Consider the following 26,992-nt stretch of genomic DNA (forward strand, 5'->3'; position numbering starts at 1 on the left):
ACTGCTGCGCGGCGTTGCCAAACTAAACACAGGGCAACGGTGCCATATATGCAAAGTGACGGAACTGGGCAGGAAAAAAAAAATTCGCGGCCCGGGCGGACTTATGTCTCTGTCGCCCGGGGTCAGGTCGCGCTCTGTCTGCCCCTCCGTAGGCTCTTTACCTTCAGTCACTGTTCCCGGCATTTTATAAATTAATCCATAGAGACGGATAGAAGGATTTCGAGTGAACAAGTAGTAGAAAGTTGGATAGTGGAAGTTAATAACGTCTCAGGAAGCGGAAATAGAGACGCCAAATTATGATGAAGAAAAGGCAAAAGTTTTAAGGTAAAATAAAAGACTTAAAAGAAAATAAGCGCGGTGACACCGATTTGGGACCCCCGATATTTAAGGGGACAGTCATCGCCGGCTCCATCTGAAGAATAGAGGCTATGGCGCTTAGGCTGGCACCGATTTTCTCTGGGGTAAGTGTGGCGTATCTGATTACTATTTCCCGACGATGTGCCGAGTTATGGAGTCTAGCAGCACTTAAGGTAGTGGGTTATAAGGAGGTAACTGGATTCGTGAAACTGTGTGATGATTTCAACATTGTCAACACCGGTTGGTGTCGGGGAACGATCAGCTGACCGGCCAGGTACTCTAATGACGCAACATGAAAACCACTGGTAACAAGTAGATACCCAGCATAGTGAAGTAGATTTACTATGTGGACAGTGTTGTGTATTCCTTTTACCTACAGGTGGTTCTTTCTGAAACACTGAACTATTCATCTGTGAAAATTTATCAGAAAATGTTAACCGTCCAGTGAAGCAATTTTATTTCTAACCCAGTTATCAGAGTAATATTGCAAAGTACTTACAGAAATGTGTTCTTATGAAGGTGTTAACAGTAGAACATTATAAATTTTGCATGCAAACTATGCCTAATGGGACTAAACCTAGCTGTGAAAGCAGTTTAGGCACCTGACTTATTCAGTACCTTAACCTAAGTTATTTTCTCAGAATTATTTATTCCCAGATGCCTCAGTCCCTAAAGATGTGTCCACAAACAGATCTCCTCCATGTCACTCTGTCCAATGTCATTTCACTGTACTCCTCCCAGTTCACCACTCCCTCTCTCATATACAGGTATACCCCAGCTTAACGATGCAATTGGTTAGTAAAACCCAGTGGCGTACCTGAGGGGGGGGCTGTTTGAAACTGCCCCCTGGGCCCCCAATTGAGAGGGGCTCCCCAAAGCCTTAAAAATTTATAAGCTTTTTTATTAATATTTAAAAATATATATATACAGTACATTTATCATCCCGATAATCCCAGCTGAGATATTAGGTAAGTTTTGAGAATTACAGGGGCTATGTTCTTTGTGGGGCCCCCCCGGGTCCCCAAATCTCTAGGTGCGCCCCTGGTAAAACCCCATCATTAGGCGGAGTATTGTACCTTAGGGTAGATTTAACATTTAAAGTATAGGGGGGTGTTTTTAAGCCTTGAGTTTCCCCCCCAACCAAGTCCTAAACCCAACCAAATGAGTCCAAAAACAAGTTTAAAACCAATTAAGTGGCCAAACAGCTGTAAAAGAAGCTAACCAGAGCCAAACATCTGTAAAAATCACTAAAACCAACAATTAAAAAATGAAAACCGTCAAATATAAGTCTGGAAAAAATCAGGCTTAGTATTCTGTACCCCAGAGTGACAATGTTCACCCCAGCTATGGCTAAAACACAGTAATCTAAGTCTAAGAACAGTTTATAAATCAACCTAAACACAAAATTTTTGTCTAAAATATCATCAATCTATCTATCTATCTATCTATCTATAGCCCGACGCCCTAATCCCGCAAAGGGTGGCCGCAGACAAAACGCCTCCAAGTCACTCTGTCACCCACCATTTGACTCCCCTCCCCCCAACTCACCCCCCCCTCCCTCATATACCTCTCAACTCCATCCCTCCACCTCATCCTCGGTCTACCCCTCCCTCTCCCTCCCTCCACCTCACCTACATACACCCTCTTAGTCAGTCTTTCATTCTCCATTCTCTCCACATGTCCAAACCACCTCAGTGTATTTCTCCTAATCTTTTCAACCACATCCACATCTACCCCACAACGTTCCTTCACTTCTTCATTCATCACCCTGTCCTGCCACGTCACTCCACATGCTCCTCTCAGGTAACTCATTTCCACTGCTCTCACTCTTGACTTGTTCCCCTCTTGCAATGTCCACGCCTCGCTTCCATACGTCAGGGTAGGGATCACAATACCATCATGCAGTGACTTCTTAACTTCCATACTCACCTCCCTATTTCTCATCACTGCTTTCAGTGTGCCAACAACCTTCCTTCCCTGCTGTACCCTTTCACGTACTTCATCCCCCAAAGTTCCATCCTTACTCATCACACTACCCAAGTACTTGAATGCACTCACATTCTCCATATCCTCACCATCCAACCTCACTGCACACTCTGTGACTTCATTCCTCTCAAACACCATAACTTTACTTTTGTTTACATTAACTTTCAGTTTCCTCCTCCTACACACTGTCCCAAATTCATTCACCAAACCTTGCAACTCCCATTCATCTTCACTCAACAATACTGTATCATCAGCAAACAGCAACACCGGAAGCTTCCAAATCTCACCCTCATTCATTAGGGCCACCCCCACATCCACTGCCCTACCTTGTACCTCCTTTACAACCCCATCCATATATATATTAAACAGCCATTGAGACATTACACACCCCTGTTTCAGTCCCACATTGAGATCAAAGAACTCACTCAGCTCACCATCCACTCGCACCGTAGCCCTAGCTCCCTCGTACATACTCTTCACAGCACTCAACAATTTCCCCTCCACTCCATATATTCTTAATACCTTCCACATACCTTGCCTATCTATTCTGTCATAAGCTTTCTCCAAGTCCATGAAGGCAGCATACACTTTCCTTCCCTTCTCTAGATACCTCTCTACTAAACATCTTAGAACAGATATCTGATCTACACACCCTTTTCCCTTCCTAAATCCCCCTTGTTCTTCTCCTACTAGCTCCTCTGTCATATGCCTAACCCTATCAATGAGTATTCTACCATATATTTTACCAGTCACACTAAGAAGGCAAATACCCCTATGGTAACATAGGGGTATCATCAGCAAACATCAGCAAACAGCAACACCGGAAGCTTCCAAATCTCACCCTCATTCATTAGGGCCACCCCCACATCCACTGCCCTACCTTGTACCTCCTTTACAACCCCATCCATATATATATTAAACAGCCATGGAGACATTACACACCCCTGTTTCAGTCCCACATTGAGATCAAAGAACTCACTCAGCTCACCATCCACTCGCACCGTAGCCCTAGCTCCCTCGTACATACTCTTCACAGCACTCAACAATTTCCCCTCCACTCCATATATTCTTAATACCTTCCACATACCTTGCCTATCTATTCTGTCATAAGCTTTCTCCAAGTCCATGAAGGCAGCATACACTTTCCTTCCCTTCTCTAGATACCTCTCTACTAAACATCTTAGAACAGATATCTGATCTACACACCCTTTTCCCTTCCTAAATCCCCCTTGTTCTTCTCCTACTAGCTCCTCTGTCATATGCCTAACCCTATCAATGAGTATTCTACCATATATTTTACCAGTCACACTAAGAAGGCAAATACCCCTATGGTTACCACATACTTCTCTCTCCCCTTTTCCTTTGTACAGAGGAACAATTATACCTGATTTCCAGTCCTCTGGAACCCTTCCCTCTTCCCAAGCCAATCTACACAACTTCCATATCCACTCCACAACAATCTCACCCCCATACCTAAGCATTTCACCACACACTCCATCAATTCCTGGGGCCTTTCCCAGCTTAATCTTCTTCATCGCTTCCACTACTTCCGCCCTACTGATCTCTTCCTCCTCTCATCTCTTCTTCTCCCAGCCATTCCCCAACCACTTATACTCACACTGCTCTCACTCTCTACATTCAACAAATCCTCAAAGTGCTCCTTCCATCTCCTCAATTTCTCTCTCTTCTCCACCAACAATCTATTATTCCTATCTTTCACTCCCCTACTATTTCCCCTTTCACACTGCCTTACTTTCTTTACCTCCTTCCAAAACAATTTCTTACTCTCCCTCCATTTCACACTCAGATTCCTCCCAAACTCTTCATCCACTTTCTTCTTACTCTCCTTCACCAGTCTCTTAACCTCCCTTCTCCTGCTCACATATACCTCTCTCTTCTCTCTCTCATCTTCTCCCCTACCTCTACTCGCCAACCATTCACCATATGCCTTCTTCTTTTGTTCCACAGCTCGTTTCACCTCATCATTCCACCATGCTGTCCCTTGCACACCCTTGCATCTCCTCCTCACTCCACAAACCGCCTCACACGCTGTGCTTATCTCTTCCGTGAATATCTTACATACGTCTTCCACCCCTTCCATCTGCTCTAGCTCATACCTTCCCAATCTTTCTTCCACTATGCTCTTATACTCTGTCCTTTTGTCACTATCTTGCAATTTCTCCACTCTTCTCACAGGAGCTGCTTCCTCCTGTCTTCCCCTTCGCCTCCTCAACCACTTTCTTTGCAGCTCTACCTTGGCCATCACTAAGTGATGGTCCGAGACTCCATTCCCCCACCCTCTCCACACTCTTGCATCCAACACTTGTCTTCTCATTCGCTCATCCACACACACGTAGTCTATCATTGCCTTTCGTTCAACAAGTTCACCATCCATCCTCCTCATTACTCTCCATGTATACCGGTGGATCATCTTATCAAGGATAAAAAAATAAAACAAGGATAAAAAAATAAAACCCCTTCGTTAAACTGAGGTTTGGCCATTGTTAGGTGGGGTATGGTGGTACAGTATTTCTCTCCCCATTGTTAAGTCGGGGTATCGCATAGGGGTACCATACATCAGAGTATACCTGTACCTCTCCACTCCATTCCTCCATTTCTTCCTCAGCCACTGCTTCCCCACTCCCCCCTTCCACCTCACTCTCATACACTCTTCTCGTCAGTCTCTTGCTCTCCATCTTCACCACATGAATAAGCCACGTCAATGTATTTCTCCTAAAGCTTTCTATCACATCCACTTCCACACCACAACGCACTTTCACTGCCTCATTTGTCAGTCTGTCTTCCTTCATAACACCACATGCTCCTCTCAGGTAACTCATTTCCACTGCTCTCTTGACTTGTGTCCTTCCAACTTCCCTTTCTTAAAGCACCACCCACTCATCTCACACCACACACCTCTTCCGCATGCCCCATCACAGCACTCTTAAACAACTGCTATTCCTCCTCGACACTGCCATTTTCATGATCTTTCACTGCGTTCCACTCATCTTTCACCTTCTCTTGATACCCTATCATTTTATCTCTCTTATCCAACTCACTAACTTTCAAAACCTCCCTGCCACACCTAACTCTTTTAGCTCTCACCCACCTCATACCTACTCACAACTTTCCCTCCATCAGGAAATGGTCAGACACACCTCCACCCTCCCCTCAAAGCTCTGACATCCAACAATCTTCCTCTTACATCCCTGGAGACAACCACATAATCCGTCAGTGTTCTGTCAACAACTCTTTCACCATCCTGTCTAACCGGTGTATACATATAAATATCTTCCTTTTCAAACAAAGTATTTCCAGTGTGGAGGAGGAATGGCTTTAATGTCCTGTATTTCAAAAGTTTTCGAGTCAATTCTCAATAGAAAAATTTTAAGGCATCTTTCCTATCACAACCTTCTTTCCAATCGTCAGTATGGGTTCTGTCAGGGACGCTCCACTGGCGATCTTCTCACCTACCTTTCAGACTCCTGGTCATCCTCCTTTCGGGACTTTGGCGAAAGCTTTGCCATTGCACTTGACATCTCAAAGGCTTTCGATCAAGTCTGGCTTAAATCTTTAATTTCCAAACTGCCCTCCTACGGTTTCTATCCTTCTATCTGTGCCTTCATCTCTAGCTTCCTTTCTGGTCGTTCTATAGCCGCTGTTGTAGACGGCCATCGTTCTTCTCCTAGATCTATCAACAGTGGTGTTCCTCAGGGCTCTGTCCTATCACCAACTCTCTTCCTTTTATTCATCAATGATCTAAGCTGTACATCTAACCCTATCCACTCATACGCTGATGACTCCACCTTTCACCTTTCCATTCGGTTCCCGCAACCCCCATCTCAACAGTTACGGTACTTCAACAAACAAGGGATGAGGCTATGGCACACCTAATGTCTGACTTGGCTCGTATCTCTGACTGGGGTAAAAATAATATGGTGGTTTTTAATGCATCCAAGACTCAATTCTTACACCTGTCAACCCGACAAAATCTTCCACAGGTATACCCACTAATGTTTAATAATATTCAGCTTAATCCTGCATCATCCTTGAACATGCTTGGGGTTTCATTTACTCGGGATTTATCTTGGAAAGATCATATTACATCTCTTATAAAATCTGCTTCCAAGAGATTGGGTGTGCTAAGCCAACTCCGCTCTTTCTTTACCCCTGCACAATTGTTGACTCTATACAGGGGTTTTATCCGCCCCTGTGTGGAGTACAGCTCTCATGTGTGGAGTACAGCTCTTCTCAATAGGGTGGAGTCAAAGACTTTTCGTCTCATTAACTCTCCTCCTCTTACTGACTCCCTTCAACCTCTGTCTCTTCACCGCACTGTTGCATCTTTATATCTTTTCTATTGCTACTTTAATGGTCACTGCTCCTCTGAACTGTCTGCTTGCATTCCTCCACCTCTACGACGAGCGCGTAGCACCCGTCTGGCAGCAAACTCTCATCCCTTTTCTGTCCAACTCTCTAATGCAAGAGTTAACCGTTACTCCCAGTCTTTCATTTATGCAACAGGTCAGCTCTGGAACTGTCTCCCTCTGTCTGTATTTCCTGCTTCCTATGATCTCCAGTCTTTCAAACGCAGTGTGTCCAGGCATCTCAAAATGATTGGATCTTGAATTTGGCTCTCTATTGTATTTTGTTTTTCTCTTGGAGGGAACTGTTACTGCGGGCTCATGGCCTTTGGTTCCTTCTTCCTTGCATAAGAAAAAAAAAAAAAAAATCCCTGTCATTCCTTCCCCATTTTCATTTCTTCCAGGCACACCATGCATACCAACTACACCTTCAGCTGCTACATTTCCCACTCTAGGATTCAGATCTCCCATCATTACAACACGATCTCTAAAACCAGTTCCCATCTTGCTTGTACCCAGTCGGTGTCACTGGAGAACACGATCTCCAACTTGTATTCAAACTCGGTAGATAGGAACCAGCAGTATTGTGTGCAATCCCACATTCAGATGGTCCCGGGACAATTAAATAAACATCTGTTATGAATGAGAATAATGTATGAATGATGCAGAATAATCCAAAGTGCAAATTGTTGTGACGGAGGATCATTGATGATTTGACAGGGAATTATCTTTATGGGAAATGCGATCGATTTTTTTTTTTTTTTTTTTTTTTTTTTTTTTAAATCCAAGGAAGGAGAAACCAAAGGCTAGGAGCCTGCAAAACAGTTCTTTCCAAGAAAAAAACAGAAACAATACAAAAGAGAGCCAAATTCAAGATCCGCTCATTTCGAGATGCCTGGACACACTGCGTTTGAAAGACTGGAGATCATAGGAAGTAGGAAATACAGACAGAGGAAGACAGTTCCAGAGTTGACCTGTTGCATAAATGAAGGACTGGGAGTAATGGTTAACTCTTGCATTAGAGAGTTGGACAGAAAAGGGATGAGAGTTTGTTGCTACACGGGTGCTACGCACCTGTTGTAGAGGTGGAGGGATGCAAGCAGACAGTTCGTAGGATCAGTAACCACGGAAGCAGCGATAGAAAAGATATAAAGCGGCAACAGTGCGGTGAAGAGACAGAGATTGAAGGAAGCCAGTAAGAGGAGGAGAGTTAATGAGACGAAAAGCCATTGACTCCACCCTATCGAGAAGAGCTGTATGTGGGGAGCCTCCCCACACATGAGAGTTGTACTGCACACAGGGACGAATAAATCCCATGTATAAAGTCGACAGCTGTACAAGGGTAAAGAAGGTACAGAGTCGGCTTAGCACACCTAATCTCTTGGAAGCAGATTTTACAAGATAGGTAATATGATCTTTCCTAGATAAATCCCAAGTGAATGAAACCCCAAGCATGTTCAAGGATGATGCAGGACCAGCTGGGTATTATTAAACATTCGTGGGTACTCCTGTGGAAGATGCTGTTGGGTTGATAGATGTAAAAACAGAGTCTTTGATGCATAAAAACAACAAGATTAATTTTATCCCAGTCAGATATGAGCCAAGTCAGACATTAGGAGTGCCATAGCCTCATCCTGTGTTTGTTGAACTAACTGCTGGGATGGACGTTGCGGGAACCGAATGGAGGGGTGAAGGGTGGAATCATCAGCGTACAAGTGGATTGGGTTAGATGTATAGCTTAGGAGATCAATGATGAATAAAAAGGAAGAGAGTTGGTGATAAGACATAGGCCTGAGGAACACCACTGTTGATAGGTATAGGAGAAGAACGATGGCCGTCTACAAATGCGGCTATAAAATGACCAGAAAGGAAGCTGTATATGAAGGCTCAGATAGAAGGATAGAAACCGCAAGAGGGCAGTTTGGAAACTAAAGATTTATGTCAGACTTGATCGAAAGCCTTTGAGATGTCAAGTGCAGTGGCAAAGCTTTTGCCAAAGTCCTGAAAGGAGTGTGACCAGGAGTCCGAATGGTAGGTGAGAAGATCACCAGTGGAGCATCCCTGACGGAACCCATACTGACAATCAGAAAGAAGGTTGTAATAGAAAAGATGCTTTAAAATTTGTTTGTTATGAATAGGCTCAAAAACTTTTGTGACACAGGATGCCAAAGCAATTGGACAGTAGTTAGAGGGTTGGGAATGGTCACCCCTCTTTGGGACTGGCTGAATGAGAGCAAACTTACAACAAGAAGGAAAGGTAAAAGTTGAAAGACAAAGGCAAAAGAGTTTACCCAGGCTGGGTGTAAGCACAGAACCACAGGTCTCGAGGACAACAGGAGGGATTCCATCAGACCCATACGCTTTGTTACTATTGAGGCCAATGATGGCAGAAAATAAATCAGCTGAAGAAATTTTAATGTCAGCCATGAGGAAGTCAGAGAGGGTAAGTGATGGAGGGACAGCACCGGAATCGTCTGAGATGGAATTGGAGGAGAAGGTTTGAGCAAAGAGATCTGCTTTATCAGTAGAAGAAATAGTTACAGAACCATCAGAGTAGAAAAGAGGAGTGAAGGATAATGAGGTAAAGTTGTTAGAATGGTGTATGGCACAAGGTTATTACTATATAACACATATCTATATCTACAGTCTTTATCCATAAGTTTCCTTCAGTACGGTAATAGTAGTTTATTGTCACTGTAGGCATTCATTTTCTCTTTCAGTAAAATATGTAGCATTCACTTTCCCATCCTGTATACTAATGTTGAGAGTGAATCTGTCACTTTCACTTTCATAACTCATAGTATTCATACATGCTAGAGTGAAACTTTCACTTTCATTACTCCTAGTATATATACTCGTATTCTTATATTACTACTCATTTACGTTTCTATTTACGTTCTCTATTTTATTTACATTATTTACATTTCTATTTTATTTACACAGTGTTATACACTGTCACTTGCAGTAACTTATAAAACTATTTTCCACTGTTCACTTATATTTACATTTATTGCTTTCACTTGCTGTTTACACATTATTTACATTTCCACTTGCACTGTTTTACTCACCAGATAGATCGTAGTCTTATCATTTGCTTTGACAAATTAGCCAGTTCACGTTCCACAGCAGTCACTTAGCCCTTTACCCCTTTCCACGCGAGGTTTAGTAGGGGGTAGAGGTCACAGGGCCCATTGCCTGGGGCTAAAAAGTGGTGGAATTGGACAGGGACGAATCTGACGTGCTTTCACCTTGAAAGACGACAGTAAACTGAATACAGTGTGGTGGCCTGCCAAGGGGGAGTGCAATGCTGCCAATGTCAGTGTGGTGACAGCTGCTAATATATACGCTATGAAATGATTGGCAGGAAATCTAGACAATACATAATAAATTAGGGAGTTCCAGGTGAATGTAAATATCACTTAGGCTTCTCCCTTCCTTTCTTATATATATATTTTTATTATGAGAATAAATTATACGGCATATTTCTAGGGGAAATAAACAGCGAAAATTAGCGAACGAGTGCACGTGAGGTGTTGTCAGGTGATAAATAGCCAATTCCAGGTGTATGGCACTGTCACTTACCTTATTTCTTTCTTGTATATATTATTTGGTATAAGAATAGGGCATAGGGCTTATTTCAATGGATGAAATCAGTGGAAAATTCCAGGGAAGATTTGTTTAGCATAGCACGGCCGGGCAGGCGAGAGGAGAGGGTAATGGAGGGGAGGTAGGGAGGGGAGTCAAGAACAGGGAGAAATGGCTAAATTGTCAACAATGGATGGGAGTACAGATGAGATTAGGAGTAATGACTAGTGTTGGACATTGGCAAGCCACCACTTGAAAGTCTGGGCGAATTCAAAATAACACAGAATCACAAAAGTGACACCCCGCGGTATGATCTCTTGCTCCCAGGCGTCACGAAAGTTACGCCCCGTGGTTAAGGGGTTAACAGTGTAAGCGGAGGGATTAGTTGTAAGGAAGACATGAAGTATATTGGAACTCTCTCCAATGCAGTCAGGGATACAAGTAGGGTGCTGTACAAGCTGCTCTAGGTCATTAACCCTCTTCAGGTAGACCTACAGTTTCATTTACAACTTAGGTACACCTTGGTCTATTAGACCCAGCTTTATAAAGTGCTGTAGTGCCACACATGATTTGTATAATCAATTCCTGAATATCCTACATTGTATTAGGTCTTATCAGTTACAAAACTATGGGAATGAGTTTTAATTCATTGAACTCCATGTATTTTTTTAAAAATTATGAAATGAATTACCAAGCTAAAAGCTTTTTTCTTTTTCCACCATACACGAAAACAAAGAACATTATGAGTTTAGCACTTGTGTCACAACTTGAGGGATGGAGGACCTTCATTGTGGGCATAGTGGATCCCACACAACATAAAATCAACTTGCAAACTCATAGTGAAAAATTCTCCCTCCTCCTCAGGTACACCTGGGTCTCACAGACCCGACATGCAGTTCTGAGTGATATACAGTAAGACCTCACTCTAACGGACTAATTAGGGCCCAAGCCACTCTGAAAAATGCGAAATTCCAATAAAAGCGACATCTGGGCTTCCCCCTGCTAACTCGGACTTTTTCTGATATATCAGACATTAGTCTGAATAGCATGAATGGTTTTTAACCCCTACACCGCGGGGTGGTTTTTGCGCTCCTTGTGCGTCCCGCTAGGATATTTGCGCTCAGGCTGTCCATCTATCTATCTATTGCCAGACGCCTCAATCCCGTTCAGGGTGGCCACAAACAAATCGCCTCCACGTTGCCCTGTCCCCCGCCATTTCACTGCCCCGCTTCCAACTCACACCCCCCTCTCTCATATACCTCTCCACCCCATCCCTCCATCTCATCTTCAGCCTCCCCCTCCCTCTTCCCCCCTCCACCTCACTCACATACACTCTCTTCGTCAGTCTTTCACCCTCCATCCTCTCCACATGGCCAGACCACCTCAGTGTATTCCTCCTAATGCTTCCTATCACAGCCACATCCACACCACAATGCTCCTTTATATCTTCATTTGTCAGCCTGTCTCTCCGTGTGACTCCACAGGCTTCTCTTAAATAACTCATTTCCACTGCTCTCACTCTTGACTTGTGTCCTTCCAGCAACATCCAAGCTTCACTTCCATACATTAGAGTTGGTATCACAATACTGTCATGTAGTAACTTTTTCACTTCCATGCTCACTTCCCTGTTTCTTATCACTGCTTTCAAGGAACCAGCAACCTTTCTTCCCTGCTGTACTCTTTCAAGCACTTCACCCTCCAAACCTCCATCCTTACTCATCACACTACCCAAGTACTTAAACGTACTCACATTTTCCGATTCCTCACCATCCATCCTCGCTGTACATTCACTGACTTCACCTCTCTCAAAGACCATCACTTTATTCTTCCCTACATTCACCTTTAGATTCCGTTTCTTACACACTCTCCCAGACTCATCCACCAAGCCTTGCAGCTCTTCTTTGTCTTCACTCAGCAACACATTATCATCTGCAAACAACAGTACAGAGAGTTTCCAAACACTACCCTCTCACCAGGGTCACTCCAGCATCCACTACCCTACCTTGTACCTCTTTTATTATTCCATTCATGTACAGATTGAACAGCCATGGAGATATGACACATCCCTGTTTCAACCCAACCTTCAAAGAGAAAAATTCACTCAGTTCACCATCCACACGCACTGCAGCCTTAGCACCATCATACATACTCTTCACAGCATTCAGCAACTTCCCATCTACTCCATATATTCTTAATTTATTCCACAATCCTTGTCTATCCACCCTGTCATATGCTTCCTCCAAATCAATGAAAGCCTCATACAACTTCTTTCCCTTCTCTAGAGACTTTTCCACTAAAGATCTAAGAATGAATATCTGATCTACACAACCTCTTCCCTTCCTAAAGCCTCCCTGTTCTTCTCCAACTAATTCCTCCCTTCCTAAAGCCTCCCTGTTCTTCTCCAACTATTTCCTCTGTTCTTTCTCTAACTCTGTCAATAAGAATCCTACCATACACTTTTCCTGTTATACTAAGAAGACAAATTCTCCTATGATTACCACACACTTCTTTTTTCCTTTTTTCATTGTACAAGGGAATAATTATATCTGACTTCCAATCCTCTGGGACTCTACCTTCCTCCCAGGCCAATCTGCACATCTTCCACATCCATTCTAGTACTATCTCTCCCCCATGCTTCAGCATTTCACCACACACTCCATCAATTCCTGGGGCGTTCCCCAATTTAACTTTCTTCATTGCTTCCAGAACTTCTATCCTACTGATTTCTTCCTGTCTTCTCACCTCCCTCCTTCTCCAAGCCATTCCCCAGCCACTTATACTCGCATTACTTCCACCCTCTTATGTTCAACAATTCCGACTGACTTTTTAAAAATATTTGCCAAAAATCAGTTATTAGTCCTAGAATATTAAAATTGTATATGCATATGGCACATGTCTTCAGCTTTCCCCTGGGATGTTTGTTGAGCCTTCGTCGTCTACCGTAGGACTTTTGGAGACTTCTGAAGTTGGGTAACGAAGCCTCCACTTTACACTTCCCGATACCCCGTAATATGGTTACCACTGCCTGATATTATAACTGTAAACACTATTCTATGAATTTCAAGTAGTTTGGAATCCATATTCCAAAAAAAAAAACACTGTGAAAGCAATATAAAGTACGAGCGCATACGAGCTTTCCTCCCGTGCTGGTTCCCCGATGGTATTCTGAGGCGGAGCTGTCACTTATTATTTATGAACACACTCACACTTTATATTCCTAGTACTTTATTATACTTATTTATATGTACAATATTTATCTATAAGTTTCTTTCAGTACTCTTAGTTTATATTCACTCGAGGCATTCACGTTCTCGTCCTGTATACTAGCTTTGAGAGCAAATCTGTCACTTTCACTTTCATAACTCCCAGTATTCATACATGCTAGAGTGAAACTTTCACCTTCATTACTCCAAGTACCGGTATATATACTCGTATTCTTATATCACTACTCATGTACATTTCTATTTCTATCTATCTACTACCAGACGCCATAATCCCGTAAGGGGTGGCCATTTGACTTTGAGTTAGTTGTTTTACGGGGAGGGGCACTAACCCTCCACCAACCCACTTGTTGACACGTAGGGAGCACGTATGGTTTGGTTATATGGTTACCACCCAGCGTTGTAAATGGTTTCTTGGCTTACAGGAAACCATTAGGCTTGTCACTCAATGTAAAGCCACCTGTAAAGGAAAGAAAAGCAATAAGAAGTGACAGGAAAGATGGGAGAAATAGGAAGAGAGGAGGACAGGCACAGAAAAAGAATGATAAAGGCTAAGGAAGAAGTAGGCAGCACTACATCAAGTGAGTGGATGATGGTCGCCACCACCTACCACAACATTTCTATTTACATTCTCTATTTTATTTACATTATTTACATTTCTATTTTATTTACACTATCTTATGCACTGTCACTTGTAGTAACTTATAAAACTATTTTCCACTGTTCACTTATATTTACATTCATTGCTTTCACTTGCTGTTTACACATTTTTTACACATTATTTACATTTCCACTTGCACTGTTTTAGAGTCACCAGAAAGATCGTAGTCACTGTCCATCATTTTCATTGATAAATTAGCCAGTTCATGTTCCACAGCAGTCACTTAGCCCTTTACCCCTTTCCACACGAGGTTTAGTAGGGGTAGAGGTCACAGGGCCCATTGCATGGGGCTAAAAAGCGGCGGAATTGGACAGGAGCGAATCCGACGTGGTTTCACCTTGAATGACGACAGTAAACTGAATGCTGTTGCCTAGGGGCAGTGAAGGGCTGCCAATGTCAGCGTGGTGACATCTGCTAATACAGTATATATGCTATGAAATGATTGGGAGGAAATCTAGACAATACATAATAAATTAGGTAGTTCCACGTGAAAGTAAATATCACTTAGGCTTCTCCCTTCCTTTCATATATATATTTTTATTTTGAGAACAGGTCATACGGCATATTTCAAGGGGAAATAAACAGGGAAAATTAGCGAACGAGTGCACGTGAGGTGTTGCCAGGTGAAAATTAGCCCATTCCAGATGTATGGCAGTATCAATTACCTTTTCTCTTTCATTTATATACGGTGGAAGCTCGATTATCCAGGTTCGGATTATCCAACTTTTGGTATATCCGGGCCGTGACCCAATGGTTCAGTGATACAGTAATTCATAAAATTATCCATACAATAGCTCCGGTTTAAACAGGAAGCATCCAGTTGCTAGGGAGAGAGGCATGGATAAACCAGAAAGAGTCTGCTCACCCTTCCCCCACCCACACCTCCTGCCCACAACTCGATCACAAGGGTGGTAGGGTGGAGTTTGGTGAGGCAACTGATACTCCTGACCCAGCCTAACCTTGCTTAACTAGTTAATAATTTTACCTAATTTTACCTAATCTGACCTAACCTGGGCTCCAGTTGGGAAATTGGGAAACTAAATCCACTTTTGTGTACGATGAGTTTTTTCTGTTATGCCCGAAGCAGTCGTAGGTACGGCTTAAAGAACGTGATAAAAGAGAAAATCTTTCAGCAAAAGAAGGTAATTTACTACCCTCACAATAGAAAAACACAGAAAACAAACTGGAGGAATATGAAGTGAATTGGTGGTCTTTAGGCTGTACGCTTAGACGAAAAGTAATGGGTTTCCTAGTTTTAGGGAACGAAATGAAACAAGAATGTCTGCTAATCAGAAAAAAAAAAAAAAATTACACATCATGTGTTCTCGTAAGTTAGCATTCAGTTCTGCATTCTTCGTTAGATATCGCGCTTCCCAACACATTTTGGACCGACAGAGCATGGTTATTTCTTCCTCTTACATTTACTGTTCATTCTTTTGTTCATTCTTAAGTGTACTGTATGTGTGAAAGAGAGTATTAATACAAACAGTAATGCATTCCATTAACCCCATCATAGCTGTCAGCCTCGAACAATGGTTTACTGTACCGGTGTCAGGGATGTTGGGTTAGGGAGAGCTATAAAAAACTGCGAACAATTATGGGAAGGGAACGAAGGTCACTGGTGTGTTTTCACGACCCTCCTCTACCATCTCAAACAGTCAGGCGGCCTGCCACTTCGTCTCAGATGTTTTTGCCGATATGTTTAAATGCTAATGTAACATGCACCCTAATTATGAGTAAATTTCTTCCAATATGTTGGAAACAATCGTAGGTAAGGCTTAAGGAACGTTATGATAATGAGAGGAAATCTTTCAGCCAAACGTATTTACCACCCACAAAATAGGCAGAAAAATACAGAAAACAAACTAGAGCAATATGAACTGAATTGGTAAGGTTATTAGGCTGTATGCTTGGACGAAAATTTATGAGTTTCACAATTATAGGGGATGAAATGGAACAATTATGTTTACTAATAAGAAAAAATACTTTCATCTCACGTGTTCTCGTAAGGTGGCATTCAGTTCCACATTCTTTGTTCGATGTCGCTTCCCAACACATTTCGGATCAACAGAGCATACAGTTATTTCTGCTCCTTACAGTTAAGTGTACATTTATTGCACATTCTTTTGTTCGTTCGTGTGTGTGTGAAAGTGAGAGTATTGATACAAACAATAATGTATTCCATTAACCCCTTCATGGCTGCCAGCCTTGAACAATGCTTTACTGTACTGGTGTCAGTAACGTTGAGTTAGGGAGAGCCATAAAAACTGCGAACAATTATGGGAAGGGAACGAAGGTCACTCGTATGTTTGCACGACCCTACTCTACCATCCCAAACAGCTAGGCGGTCCTTTCATCCCAGATGTTTTCGCCAATATGCTTAAATGCTAAAGTAACATGCACCCCAACTTTATGTTTAAATGCTAATGAAACATGCCCCCTAATTTTATTAATTTCACGAATCATAGCAAATCACAAGATGGGTTTAGGGAGGAGGGGAAAAAAACATGTGTACCAGACGAGTCTTTTCACATCTGTAAGAAAAAGAAACTGACTTTATATCTTTGAAAAAATGGTTTCAAGGTCTGCCACGGGAGCACACAAATTTCTGAACTCACCAATATTGAGGATTTGAGGGGGGTAAAGTGCTTTGCTGTAAGCAGTAAAAGCATCTTACCAAATCAGTTCATCGTGATAGTCTATTATATTTTTCTGATTATTTCTGGGTTGGTAAATAAACATTTCTTGTTAAATCTGTTTCCCCGCTGTTTTTAGCTGTTCTGGTGTGATGACTCTTTGTTTGATTCGTTAACGTAATGGTAGAAAACACTTCTAATCTGAGTGTTTAAACCTGGCCTAACCTAGCTTAACTGCACCTAATAATGTAACCTAACCTAATCTTCAGTTGGGAAGTTGGGAAACGAAGTCCACATTTGAGTACAATGAGTTTCGTCCATTGTGCTGGAAACAATCGTAGGTACAGCTTTAGAACGTGACGATAATAACAGGGAGGAAATCTTTCAGTAAGAAAATGTGATTTACTGAACTGAATATAGTCTGAAAAATACTGAAACAAGCTGGAGGAATATACATCGAACTGGAAAGGTCTTTCTGGTACAGTACCCTCGCGTCCAGCACGCGTTAGTCCAGCATGATTCGAGTCCAGCACGGTGAGCAATTAATTAGTATTATTTAATACGATTTAATTATTGCAAAACGAGTGTGTTAAAATAACATGCACAGAGCTTCGAGAAGTGGGCCAAATCCGTAGAGTTCACTCTAGCACGATTACCCCCAGTCCAACACGGCCATACTGGACATTCCCATGATGATGATAGCCAATGAAAAACTTGTGATCAAGTAGCCTTCCCCGGCCGCTATTGTGACGTGATCGTGATGCCACCCAATTAAAAACGCTTCTGGTGTCACGTGATGTTTTGTTTACATTTCTCCCGCCACAGAGCCACTCAGTCGCATAATTGCATTGGAAGGTGCTTTTTTCTTGCTGCATTTTCTGCCCTTGTTACTGCATTTTACCCTGCTCACGATGCCTAGGAAGCCTTCTGAGAACCCCAAGAAGCGTCGGCACCTCCTTCAGGCCACCAAGCTAGAAAGCAGAAAGGGGAGAGGAAAGTTGACATTGCCAAGACCTACGACATGAATGAAGCCAACGTGATCATAATAAAAAACTTAAGACAAGATCCTGGCAGCTGAAGGCTATTACACGGCACTTCATACCAGGTTTGCCGAGGATACAATGGTAAATCGGAACGGTAACGTGGTAAAATTGCCAACAATACCATGGGCATTTGGAATTCATCTGGATGGATTCCTGCCGAGCATACAACGTTGAAAACAGTTTGACCAAAACCCAGGCGAGTTGACAGAGAATGTTTCGTACTATAGCATTGAACATTTAGCCTGACACTGAATACATATTAATATTTTAGAATAAATATCAATCGTTTTGAAACCCTTCTCATCGGCGTGTGTACCAGTTTATAAACAAAGTTCCATCCATCCATTGCCAGACGCCATGTATCCCAAACAGGGTGGTCAAGCGCTTAGAGTTAATTGTTTTACAGGGAGGGGCACTAATCCTCCACCAACCCCACTTGACACGTAGGGATGCCAACAGCATCTGGTGTTCCCAGGCGGTCACCCATCCAAGTACTAACCAGACCCAACGTTGCTTAACTTCGCTGATCGGATGGGAAGCGGTGTACTCAACGTGGCATGACCAGTTTATAAACAAAGTTGCTTCTCCTTATTCTCTACCGAGTCAGCAACAGCGATCACGTTCTACAGTCACGAGACGGGGCTCTGGCAACGGTGTGAGAAGCATGCACTTTGCCGAGTGCTAGGACAGGCAGAAGCAGGACATGCCATGGCTGTGGACGAAGATAGTGATTCTGAGTGTGATTTCGAAGGATTTATGAGGGAGGTTTGATTTTGAAGGATTTATGAGGAAGATTGAGGAGGAGCAACAGCCATTACCCGCTAGTGACGCTAGCAGCCATCCTCCGGGGACCCAGTAGGACTAACTACAACCTTGGATACCACCTTCCATTCCCAGCAAGCCCACCAACACTATCCTAAAAGGTTAGTTATCATTCATAGCACAGTACCATTTATTATAATTACAATAGTACCAATATATGTATAGGTATATGGTAGGTATTTAGGGTGACTTTTCCGAGGGTTGCTGACATAATTCATTTTTCCCCATAAGCTCTATTGTTAGTCCAACACGTTTTTGGTCCAACACGTGACCCATGCATGACAATATTACCGTGCTGGACGCGAGGGTACTGTACTTAAAGTGTACATTTACCGGTAAATAAATCAGTCTACCTGTATAGTACTTGTGTTTTGTTTCCGCCGGATTAATCGTGCTTTTGGACTAATTGGGCACCCCTTAACACCATATAGCCCAGATAATCAGGCTATCTCTGTATTATTTTGTATAAGAATAGGGCAAAGGACTCATTTCAGTGGATAAAATGAGAGGAAAAGTCTGTCCAGCATTTGTGTAGCGCAGTGTGGCTGGGCTGGCGGGAGGAGAGGGTAATGGAGGGGAGGTAAGGAGGGGGGAAGTCAAGGACAGGAGTCAACAGTAGATGGGAGTACAGGTGACATTAGCAAAACTGAGTATAGCTGGACACTGGTAGTACTGATAGATGATACAAGCCACCACTTGAAAGCCCGGGCGAATTCAAAATAACACAGAATCACAAAAGTGACGCCCCGCAGTATGATCCCTTGCTCCAGAGCGTCGTGAAAGTGACGCCCCACGGTTAAGGGGTTAAACTGTTTTGGCTATTACTGCGGTACTGTACTTGTTATAACTTCACTACATTAATCAAATAGTGTAATATATATAGTAATACTGTACTGTACTGTACACTGACAAACATGTCTTTTATTTGCCTTATTGGGGTGAACTTTACTGAAGTGGTCAGGCGGTCTGGACTGCCTCTGGCTTTATCAGACTTTTTCCAATATATAAGAATTTATTCTGATAGGTCCTCGATTCTGATACAATTGAATTCTGGTCTATTGAAGTCTGTTATATCGAGGTTTTACTGTATTGCAAAAACATAGAGAGACACGAAAGTAACCCCCCTACACCCTGCTTGGGCACAAAAAGTTAGGAAGCTATTGAGAAGGACAGGGATCCCAAGGATCTGTAAGTTACTGAACTATACCATCGAAAAAACTTCCCGGGTCTGTCAGACCCAGTGTACCTGAGGAGGGTTAAGGATAGAAAAGATGTAGGCTTGTTCACCAGATGGATCTGTGAAAGGAGAGGAGAGCCAAAGATGGTGGTGAACATTGAAATCTCCCAGAATGGAGATGTCTGAGAAAGGAGAAACGGATAGGATATGTTCCATCGTAGAAGTAAGATAGTCGAAGAATTTTTCATAGTCGGTAGGATTAGGGGATAAGGAAACAGCACAGATATATTTAGTCAGAGAATGACAGGAAAGCCGAAGCCAGAGAGTAGAGAATTCAGAAGAATCAAGTTCAGGAACATGAGAGCAAGACAAGTCATTGCTTACATATACACAACAGTTACCTTTGGCTTTGAAATGAGTGCACTGCCCCCCTGCTATCACGCCTGATTGGTTACAATACTCCACGTGATAGCAGAAATGTGTGATAACTGAACTGAAGAGTCAATGGGAATAATTCTAACTGGTTATTGGGTGGCCAGTGTACCTACATTTTTTGCATATTATACCTCTCTTTGCATATATTTTCTTACCAAACACTGCTCCAACATGAAAATACATAACATCCACAACATTTTAAACAATAAGTAGATAACATAAAAGGCCATCACAGTTACCTTTATGACGATGAATGGAGGCTTGGGTGGTGTGAAGGGTTCTGAGGCTTGCAGGTGGGTTAATGGCCACCGGACGCCTCACCAGCCTGCCCCACGCTTAGTACTCGTAGAACATCCTGCCTTCACTGGTCCAGATCATCCAAGAAGGCATCATAGTCAAAGCCCTCAAATTGTGAAGAGGTCTCTGGCTGTGGTCGGGGGTTTCTTGTGGGGTTTGTCAGCCATTGTCCTCACAGAAAAGTTTATGGTACACAGCACACCACTTTCACCGCTGTCCATGCAGGGATGTGTACTTGACTGAATTGGCGGGAAAGTTGGCCAGTCACAGAGCAAGGATGGTCAATGTCGTAGCACCAATCAGCTGTGGTGTGCCGCACAACTTGGGCAATTCAAATCCACCGACGCGCCCAGGTTTTGTGTCCGTGATAACGCGTTCAGGTGTGTGATAGCATGAGGATGGCAGCTTTTGGGGTGTGCATAATAGCAGTAAACAGCAATAGCAGGGGTATGGTTGTGTAGGGAAAGTAGGAGGATACAGAAAAGGGTTTGCTATCGGTTGCCTCACACAGCTGAGTCTCAATTAAGAAGAGAAGGTGAGGGTTAGAGGAGAGGTGGTGCTCAACAGAGAGAAAGAGGGAAGGCCACAAATGTTGCAGAAATGAAGAAGGAGTCAGACAGTGTTTCCAGGCAGCTCGTTGAGTCATCACTGGGAGAGGGGCGGATGGTGGGGGCATTTGTTTCCTCCCCCTCCCCCCACCAGGGACTCCGAGGCTACGTTATTAGATGCCATTTTTTTTCTGAAATTTTGAAAAGGATGTGTAGTGTGGTGTTGACAGTTTGAGAAACTTGCGTTGGAGAGCATTTGGACTTATTCTCTGTGTTACTGAAACGCTGAAAAAGTTCAGCAGAAAGGTATGGTCAGGAACTAGTCTCGAGGGCTGATGAAACAGGAGCTCCAGCTTTCCATCCTCCTTGGGAGTACTGCCCTGCCCGACTGGTGCTACAGTATACTCCATCGATGTACTGGTCATCCACTGTTGCCGTCATGTACTAACCCTTGCATGGGCAAATGGAAGTGAACCGTGTATGCAGATGTCAGTTTGCCATATTTCGCTGCCTCAGTGCTCGTACGCAACTGTGGGGTGCAATATGGAAGCGCTGTACTGGTCGCTGGCCAACAATCCCGTACCTCAGTTCCCGCCTTTGTCTCACCTTAGTGACTAGCTTGCAAGTATGGCTGTGAATGCAGTAGCATTTTGTGGTCCCCTACCACCCGAGAAGTGGAAGAGGTTCTGACTCTCGAGAAAAAAGGTGAGATACTAAGCACAGTTGTCATGGGCTGGACCACAGGACGCATATAGGTATACCCTGATATACGATACCCCTAGATGTAATACCCTGGCTTAGCGATTGGGGTACAAATACCACCATACCCCGTTAGATGATGGCCACACTCTGGTATAACGATGGGCCCTCTGATGTCTCATCCACAGATGATAGGCCAAAATTTTGAATCGCGCGTTCCCACAGCCAGTTGAGCCCGCCTGCCTCCCAGGACGCGCAGAAACACTTGCGCAGCCCCCACAGCCATTCCCCACCCCAAACTCACCCATATAATTTTTCTTGCACTGGCCATCACAGAGTGAGGAACTCTGCTACGATCCCTCACCACGCACCATGTTGCATCACCAGCATTACACAAGCCGCTATTGTAGTGCATCGTGACTGAGTACAAGCAGAGCTGTAAGTAGAGCAGTGATGCTAATCGTGTGTGGAGTGCAGTTTTGTGTGATTTTTGGCCTAAATAAGTGTGATCCTGTCTAGTAAGGGTGCTGGATGTGGTGGGGCTAGTGGTGGTTCTGATGGAGGCCCTAGTTGGGGTGGTAAGCGGTTTGCTAATGTTGGTGCTGGTGATGTTCCTGCAAAGTGTGTGCATAAAACTCTGGCTTTAGAAGTCAAGCAAGATATTATTAAGCACCATGAAAAAGACGAGGGTGTGTGTGTTATCACTTCGGCTCTCCATCTGGCCCAGTTGGCTGTCTCCATCATCATCAAGAAGTGGGAGGCCATTAAGGCTGCTGCTGGGGAGGTCGCAACCTTATCGTCTCCCATATTCCCTGCTAGAGAGGGCCTGCGATGGAGGAGCTGGAGCGTATGCTGCACACACTGGTGGAGGATCAGAACAGGAGGAAGGCACCTATGAGCCAGGCAGTTATTATGCACCAAGGCTCTCTCACTATGGAAAGAAATCAAGGTGAGGCAGGGTCTTGATTCTAGTGAGACCTTCAAGGCTAGCCATGGGTGGTTTGACTGCTTCAGTAGGCGAGCTAATCTCCACCATGTGAAAATGTATGGTGAGGCGGCGAGTGCAGATACAGTGGCAGCGGCAGCAGCGTTTCCTGACAAGTTGAAACGCACCATTGCGGAGGGTGGCTACAGTGCAAAGCAGGTCTTGAATTTTGACGAGACTGGACTCTTTTGGAAGAGAATGTCCTCCAAGACATATCTTGCAACAGAGGAAAAGTCTATGCCAGAGTTCAAGACCACGAAGGACTAGCTTATACTCCTGCTGGGGGGCAGCACCGAGGTGGCCTCAAGTTGAAGCCGCTCCTTGTCTACCACTCTGAGAACCCCAGGGCTCTGGTGGGGTATTTGAAAGAATATCTTGGGGTGATTTGAAAGTCCAGCCAAAAGGCCTAGCTGACTTCCGACATCTGTTCGTCATGTTTGCACTTGTACCTCTGTCATGTCCTGAAGAGGTGTGCCTTCAGGGAGAATTTGACAAGCAGATTTCTTGTGGTGGTAGACAACGCACCTAGCCACCCTCCCGCGATGAAGGAATGAACCAGCAACATTGAAGTGGTGTTCCTTCCCCCAAAACCATGTTGTTGTTGCAACCCATGGACCAAGGGGTGATCACTTCTTTCAAAGTGTATTACTTGCGCCGCACTATGCAGCAGTTGGTGATGGCCTGTGACAGTGACGATAGGATGACAATGCAGAAGTTCTGGAAAAGGTATAACATATGCCATGCCACTGAGAACATCACTGCAGCGTGGCAGGAAGTTAGCTAGCCCACCATGAACAGTGTGTGGCGGAAGCTGTGGCCAAAGTGCGTGCACTCCTTCACTGGCTTCCCGATGGCATGTAAGCTCCGCCAGTGCAGCGTGTGTGGCAGGACATTGTGGAACTGTCGCACGAGGCGAGCTTTGGGAGGTTGACAAGCAGGACGTGGAGGAGGTCCTCGAATGCCACAGGGAGGAGCTCAGGAGTGAGGAGCTCCTCACTATGGAGATTCAGCCAGTGCACCAGGAGGCACAGGAGGAGGAGGAGGTCGTCCCTGAAGTGCAGGCCCTCAGTATTACCATTCTGAGAGAGAAGCTGACCAAGCTGGATGAGATCATTGTGCTTATGTGCACACAATACCCTCTCCTAGAATGAAGCTGGGACACAGCTAATCAGCTGGAGGAGGGGATGAAGGTGCACTGGTATAGAACGATGCTGGAGGAAAAGAAGAGGGCGATTAGGCAGACCACTATCATTGGCTTCTTCAAACAGGCCCCACCACGCCTGTAAGCCAAAAAGGATCTCCCAAGCCCTCAACAAGCAGAGCTTCTCCTCAGCCTTCAACCAGCAGAGTATCTCCCCAGCCTTCAACCAGCAGAGCATCTCCCCCGCCATCAACCAGCAGAGAAATGCCCAGGGTCTCCTCCTGCCGAGGACGTGCTCCTAGTGCTGGACCTAACCTCCAGCCTATGCCCGTCTCCTGTCTCTCCACCAAGGCACTTCGCCACTCCATCGCTGCCTTCCTCTCCTCAGCCTCCATCTCCATCACCACTTCAGCCACTGTCTCAGTCTCCCTCGCCACGACATGAGCCCCCACAATTGACTCCATTGCTACCTCATCAGTTGTCGCAGTGGTCACCCTCGCCTCTTCACCAGTCATCACAACTGTCTCCCCCACCACCCCCAGAGCCATCACATCGCACCTCATTGCCACTGCTTGAACCATCTCATTGCACCTCATTGCCACTGCTTGAGCCATCTCATTGCACCCCATCGCCTCTGCCTGAGTCATCGCATTGCACTCCATCACCACCCCACCTCTCCAGGCTTCCCCTCCCCCCCCTCTGACCCTGCCCTGGAGATGGGGTTTGAGGGATGAGTGAATGGTAGGGAGCAGCACGTATACCCTAGCCCCGGGGGGACAGCAAGGATGATGACAAGGACCGGACATGGACATAAAAGATGCAAGTGATGAGAAGTGTTTGATATTTTCTAACCTATTTTTTATGATTTTCAGATTTTCTGTGTTGGTTTTAGTGAGTTATATACAGGTTTTAGGATTAGGTTAGCTTCCTTGACAGCTGTTAGGCCATTTAGACTTGCTTTAAACTTGTTTTGGGGCTCATTTGGGTGGGTTTTCAATTTTGCTGGGGGGGAAACCCAAATCTGAGAGAGGCTCCCCATTACTTTACATGTTAAAAGTACCCCAATATACGATACCCTGCCTAATGATGGGATTTTACCTAACCAAATACATCGTTAAACCGGGGTATACCTGTACTTCATGAATATGATCTAGCCCGTTCAACATGGCTTGATATCAAGAAGTCACGGGACAAGCTTATGCAGCACGGACAGGACTTCAATGAAAGCGCAGGTAGGAGCGGCAAGAAGGTAATGGCCCAGGCCCGGCACGCCATGATCGATTGGTCGACATTGTTGTGGTTTCACCAGCAACGTGGTGCCAGTGTTCTAGGTCGTGGGACTGAGGTGAAGGCTGCTGTTGAGAAGTTGCACACCTGCAAAACGTGCGCGACTTCAAGGTGTCTGATGGATGGTTCTTTCGCTTCATGCTTCGCCATGGGCTTACTGGCTGCAAGGCACATGGCAAGGCTTTGGATGCGGCAGTGGAGGAAGTAGACCCGTTTCGCCAGAAAGTGCAGTGCCTGATGAATGCCTTGCCCTTGGTCAAGCCCATAACAGTGACGAAACTGGGTCATTCTACGGTTTCTTGCTCACCAACACCCTAGCAGAGGAAAAGGAGAAGACTGTGCCTGGTTGGAATTTGTCCAAACAATGTGTCTCTGTTTTATGCAGTGCCAGTGCTAACGGGATGAACCGCCTCAACCCCATTGTTGTTCGGTGTACAAAACAATCATGTTGTCTCCGTGGGTTGATGGATAGCCTGCCTGTTGTGTGGTACCATTCTGTAAAAGCCTGGTTTGCCACTAAAATCTTCAGAGATTGGTTCCATTGACGCTTTGTCAAGGAGGTTATCTGTCATCAAACAGAGTTCCTTGGTATTGCTCGTGACCAGGTGAAGGCACTCCTGCTCCTGGACAATGTCCCTGTGCATCCATCTGAGAAGGATTTGGTTCTCTTATGATGGGCGGATTAGGTGCATGTTTCTTCCACCTACTATGACTGCTCTGATTCAACCAGTGGACCAAGGTGTTACTTTGGCTGCCAACGGTCTGTACCACCAGAGGTTCCTGAATGAGGTGATGATGGTGCAGGCACTCCTGCTCTTGGGCAATGCCCCCGTGCATCCGTCTGAGAAGGATTTGGTTCACTTATGACGGGTGGATTAGGTGCATGTTTCTGCCACCTAATACGACTGCTCTGATTCAACCAGTGGACCAAGGTGTTCATGTGGCTATCAAGAGACTATACTGCTGGAGGTTCTTGAACGAGGTGATGATGGGGCCGAGGACACACATGGGGAGCAGACCTTGCAGAATCCATGGTTTGCAACCTGAAGTCTTCAGTGTTCAACTGGGTGAACGCGTTAAAGGAAGTCTCTTGTTAAAACCCTCGAAAGCAGTTGGTCTTGTCTCCTGCAGGGAATCAAAGCCGAGTGCGACTTTGAGGGGTTTGATGCAGATGATTTCCACAGCCACCTTAGAACAGCAGGAGAGCAGGTGGATGTCGATGACATGAGGGATTGGCTGGATGATGACAGCGTTAATCCTGGTTATCAGACTATATCCGATGAGATTGCTTCTGCTGCCCCTGCGGGTATGAAAGAGGACAGCGAGACTGATGAGGATGAGGACCCAGACTCGCAGCCCCCTGCAACTTCTTCAATCCCTCGTCTCAGTGTCCTCCGTGATTACCAGGGGGGGATGCTGGAGTATGCCAAGCACCCGCAGACTGAGTTGGTGTCGCCCAGCCTGGCAGTGGAGTTGCGGGCAATCTGGGAAGCTGTCATCCTCCTGGAATCGTCGGTCCTACTGTCAGACCAGGATTGACACCTTCTTCAAGCCTGCAACCCTCACGAGTGCCAGCCCATTCTCACCACCGCCACCACCACCACCTTGTTTCCCGCCTTCACCTTCTAACTCCCCACCAAGCATGTCGACAGCCGTTGAGTCTCCGTTGGACGTAAGTCTGTGGCTGTCTTCAGAGTCTCCTGAGGTGGGTAGGCCACCATCGCCCCACTGAAGGTCACTACTCATAT

At 44.7% G+C, this 26,992-nt stretch overlaps 1 protein-coding gene and 1 non-coding gene across 2 annotated transcripts in view; one reads left to right on the plus strand and one right to left on the minus strand.

Moving 5' to 3' along the window:
- Positions 1–401: 401 nt before the first annotated feature.
- The window catches only part of LOC145404670 (aconitate hydratase, mitochondrial-like), a 418,871-nt gene continuing 392,280 nt past the window's right edge, over positions 402–26,992 (plus strand). Inside the window, exon 1 of the mRNA XM_080276212.1 lies at positions 402–461. Within this exon, the coding sequence (XP_080132338.1) occupies positions 429–461 (33 nt within the window). The 5' untranslated portion in view covers positions 402–428. The remainder of the gene's footprint in view (positions 462–26,992) is intronic.
- On the minus strand, positions 18,304–18,423 carry LOC145404788 (5S ribosomal RNA). Its single transcript, XR_013898243.1, has one exon. It is a non-coding gene; the product is annotated as a 5S ribosomal RNA (ribosomal RNA).

Source organism: Coenobita brevimanus, chromosome 64 (genome assembly GCF_032717465.1).
Source record: "Coenobita brevimanus isolate Jiangsu-jjx chromosome 64, ASM3271746v2, whole genome shotgun sequence".
In the NCBI taxonomy this organism is placed as follows: Eukaryota; Metazoa; Arthropoda; class Malacostraca; order Decapoda; family Coenobitidae; genus Coenobita; species Coenobita brevimanus.